The sequence below is a fragment of the Trypanosoma cruzi genome, genomic scaffold (genome assembly GCF_000209065.1).
Source record: "Trypanosoma cruzi strain CL Brener 1047053516493 genomic scaffold, whole genome shotgun sequence".
In the NCBI taxonomy this organism is placed as follows: Eukaryota; Euglenozoa; class Kinetoplastea; order Trypanosomatida; family Trypanosomatidae; genus Trypanosoma; species Trypanosoma cruzi.
In genome coordinates, this window is record NW_001849065.1 from 3,135 (window position 1) to 7,658 (window position 4,524).

The 4,524-nt window shown below is 51.2% G+C and overlaps 1 protein-coding gene across 1 annotated transcript, besides 2 other annotated features; it reads left to right on the plus strand.

The window, feature by feature from the left end:
• Positions 1–4,524: a sequence feature (heterozygous, non-Esmeraldo-like haplotype).
• Positions 1,985–2,424: a mobile genetic element.
• Positions 2,574–4,524, plus strand: Tc00.1047053509865.9 (retrotransposon hot spot (RHS) protein, putative; the record flags this gene model as incomplete). The annotated part of the gene is made up of 1 exon (XM_798352.1): positions 2,574–4,524. A coding segment is annotated over one exon (1,951 nt), but the record flags the coding sequence as incomplete, so codon positions are not given.

A 4,524-nucleotide genomic window follows, 5' to 3' on the forward strand; every position in this document is an offset into this window, starting at 1 on the left:
GATGTGGCGTACATGGAGAGTACGATATTTACCGGGACTTTTTCCACGGCAGCGTGCGCCCATGCACCTACTCGTCGAACTGTGGAAGCACGCGAGCAGACGTCGACGGTTCTGGATCACCTGGTGACTCACATTGTGGACGTACCCTTTTTTCTTGCCCGCAGCGCCGAGGAGCGTGCACACGGATGCAGCTTGTCCTTGGCCACTGCGGCGTGTCCAGGAACGAAGCTTGTGGTGCGAAATCCGAGAAGGCGTCTGACCTCTCACAGCTCACAGACACATGGACCACCGGCATCGTCGCATTGGCCAAAAGTATTATTCGTGCCCGACAGCTCAAGCCAGAGGCTCGCCGCTCCGCCGTAAGAGGCGACTGGGAACCCACGCGCACGGACGCCACCCTCACTCGTGGGGAAGAGGCCGCACTGGCCCGCCTCCGCAGCGGAGTTTCGCACAAATACGGATGGCTGCTACGGCCACTGCAACCCGCCATCCCACGCACATGCTGTTGGTGCGGCTCGGATCCCGCACAGCAGGCACGCAAAGAACTTCGCACGGAAACGCCGCCTTCTCCCGCTGGACCTCACCCCGCCACGATCCGACGCCCGGCAGACTGCCCGGTGTGCGGAAGGCACTGCAGCTGCCGCACTGGTGTTGTGGCGCACATGGTTGACGCTCAGGGCATGACGCGTTCTCCAAGGAGCTGCGGGAATTCTAATTTCTCCTGGTGAGTAGGAACCGCCATAAATCCCACTGGAACCACCACCCGCCACTTGAGCGGGGACGAGAGCGAGGGACGGCACGCCGATCGCGCCTCCGCTGCAGACCGCACGGCCCGGGCCGAAGTCAATTTCATGCATTTTCCGCACGGCGTCGCACGAAAGGCAAGCCGGAATCGTGTTTCATCTTCGGCACTTACACAAGCAAGAGTTCCCCCGACAAATAGGGGGCGTTGCCAGGAATATGGCGGTGTGACGGCATGCACCGCGCTGGAATGCACGTACTTTGAATTGAGGGTTCAAGCGAAAGCGGGACCACTATTCTGCATAAGAGCACACGAACGCTCCAGAACAGAGCCATGGTCGGCACCGAAGAGGGAAGCACTTTGTAAACGCTTTTAATGTGACGGACAGGCGGGCAATGCCGGGGATTGACCACCCACACCCGGCACAAACACCCGAAAGCAAGAAATTCCGGATACTAAAAATGGAGATTAAATAACCACGCGCTGCAAGGCTCGAACCTCCGCATGAAGAACATCACAGAAAGCCCGCCTTCGCGCAGGAGAATTCCACCGAGAAAAAGTGCACCGCGTGCCTAAAATGGCAGGCACACATGCGTTGGTGAACGTCACGCTGTCGCCGATTTCACGACAGCAGAGGGGCCAGACCGCCGAGAAGACGCACGTTGCCCGGCGACGACAGCCCAATGGGATCACCACCGGCTGAGCTTCGCCGTCCAACATGCGTGTTTCAGTGCCACAGCAGTGACTGACTGACCCGCTACCGCACGGCGCGCCACGGCATTGACCGGAAATTGTGAGAACCGGCCGATTTGAACTGTGCGAAGAGGCAATTCTGCATTTACTCCGCTGCGGCTCCCACTTCGGGTGCCGGGGCTTTCTTTTAGATCTCCGATCATTGGGCGGACGTGCTCTGCGATGGCGGCTGGCGTGTGAGTCTTCGTATTTGTTTGAGCAGACACGAGGGATAGTAGCAATATATATCAACAGCACTGAATAGATATTAATACCGATATTTACATGCCCATCTATATACATATGCGGCCAATAAAGTAGCAATTCCATAAACCAAGAAACCAAGCAATCTGTCAATTTGGAGGGGAGAGAAGGGATGTATCCATATAAACAAGAAGATAAGCATCGATCAATGTATAGCGATATCGGTGTGGGTATGAGTATCAAAAAGTTACTTTATTTTTATTGATGCTTATTTTCGCATTTATATCTCTCCATATAATTTTTTCTAGGAGCTTGTGAAGAGAATGATCGCGGGAGGTCTGGCATACTTAATGAATGTGCGTAGATCCTGATAATTGAATGCATTTCTTTTTGGTGCTTTCTACCGTATGAATATATTGGGAAGTACACGACTTTAGGGGGACAGCAGGGAACCGATAGAGGCTAGATGCTTTTTATTTTTACCATTCCACCCACCCACTTTTGATTCCCACCATGCGGTGGGTTCTTGCGGTTGGAGGACCACAAAGTCTGCCATTTCGTCAGTAAATATATTAGATCCTATCTGAGTACAAAAGGCTGCGTGAGCGGCCAAAAGAATATATACATATATATAGTATCAGGAGAAAACATGTGGTAAATTAACTTCCTATGTGTTGCCCCTTTTCCTATGTTGTCTGGTTTCTTTACATAACTTCAGGATCCGGCCAGCGGTCAAGAAGATTACTCGAGCTCAATATTTACTCCACCCTGTATGGGTGACTGAATTGCTGTGGCTCTCTGTCATGTATGTGCATTTTTTATCCCTCTCATACCTTTCTTTGGGTGGTTATTGTTTAGATCTAACTCAATCCAACTAAGAAAACAAGGAGAAACAATGTCTGGAAGGCCCGAGGAAGGACTTTACGATAATGAGGAAATTCAAGCGCCTACTGTCCCGCAGGGATATCGGAGGAGAGCGAGGTCGGACTTTGAGGGTGACACAGATCACTCCTCTGCGACTCGCAGAAGAGTGGAGGAAACGCGTCGACCGCAGTGGACCATGAGAAGCACCTTAAAGGACTTCCTGCTGGAGGGAAACACTCTCAGGTACAAAATGAGGCTGAACGATTTCCTTCGGAGCAACTTGGGCGACACGGCGGCTGTTGATGAAGACCACAACGTGACGATGGAGGCGTTTGTTCAGGATCCAGATGCTTACGTACAAGACCAGCAGCTTCTTGAAGAGATTCTTAATTTAGCTGCGTACCAAGAGCTGAAAAGGGAGCTGGAGGAAAGGAAAATACTATGGGAGGCTGTTTATAAGCTTCACCACGAGGGTGTGTACTTTCTCGATCAATGGAGGGACTATGAAGGAAAGGATACGGTCGCTCCACTTGCAAGGAGAAATCTAAACAGAGTTCTCACTCAGGTACTGAGAGAAGAACGCCGCGAGGCAGAAGAAAGGGCAAGGCGGGACAAGCAACAAGTAATATTTAACTTATTTGCTAAGATCGAAGATTTGTTGTTTAGAGGAAGAGTTCGCGTCATGAAAATAAAGCTGAATGATTTTCTTACGCTGGAAATGGAAGGCAGAGGCATTTTGCGTGCCAATCGGAATGTCTTACTGAGGAATTTTATCAGTGATCCCACGAGGTATATCCGCGAAGCGGGAGTATTGGGCGAAATACAGGCAGCCGATGCTTATGCGGGGATGGAAGGGGCTGTGAGGGATGAAATGGATATGGAAGAGGATGTACGCAGGCTTCACGAGAAAGGTGTCAACAATCTACTGAGGTGGTCATTAGCTGCCGAGGAGGTAAAAGCAGGTGCTCGAGACAACAATAAAAACACATTGGATGCAGCACTTCATGAAGCGAGGAAGCCAACAATGACGATGAGTGCACCGATGAAACTGGAGGGATGCTACGAGTCTGTGTACAATGCGAGGTGGCATTGTGTCGTGGAGGTTCCTGTTGGCGAGGGGACGGGAATGTATGTGAGGGAAGGGGAAGCACAGCAGTCATGGACGTACAGGGCGGTTGGCAAAACTTTTGAAAAGAATGACGGTGTGGAGCAATCCGGTGCAGTGCGTCCCAGGCTGATGGTGCTCGCCTCGGACAAGGGATGGCCGTACACGTGGGGACAAGGGCTGAATGAACTTATTCCTGACTGCTATGTGAACTGCGAGGTGGATCGAGTGTGGCAGACCGTCAAGGGCGGTCTCACCGAGTGGTTCAGCAGTCACGGTAAGAACAAAATTTCGCCTGATCCGTTTGTGTTGATTGGGACGCCAGGGATCGGGAAGTCGATGGCTGCCGGCTCGTACCTTCTCTACCAGCTGCTGCACTACGATGTGGAGCGACTGCAAATGGTTGCGTACTTTATTGGGAATCGAAAATTTCTTTTTGACAAGACCACCAAAACGGTGGAAAAATACAGTGCGGCGTCTAATATCGTGGATATTTTGGACGAGTTTTCTGATCGTGGGTTGAAGGGGTATATTATCTACGACGTGGCATTGAAGGGTCATCAAACGTCTACTGCTTTGCCTTGCAAGGGATGGGGCATGATTGTGGTGACACCGCCAAACAAAAACAACTACGAATCGTGGGCGAAGCTGGTGCGAGCGAAAAAAATCATAATTAATTGCCCTGACGAGAGCGATGTGAGGGCAATGTGCATTTGGATGAAGCACAATCGGCAGCTTGAGGAGGAAGAAGCGGACTACTGGAAGAAGGTGAAGGATCGCATGGATAAAGTGGGACCACTTCTTCGCTACATCTTTGATGACAGCGAATACAAATCTCGGCTTGTCTCGTGCGAAAGTAGAGTTAAATCAATGAACC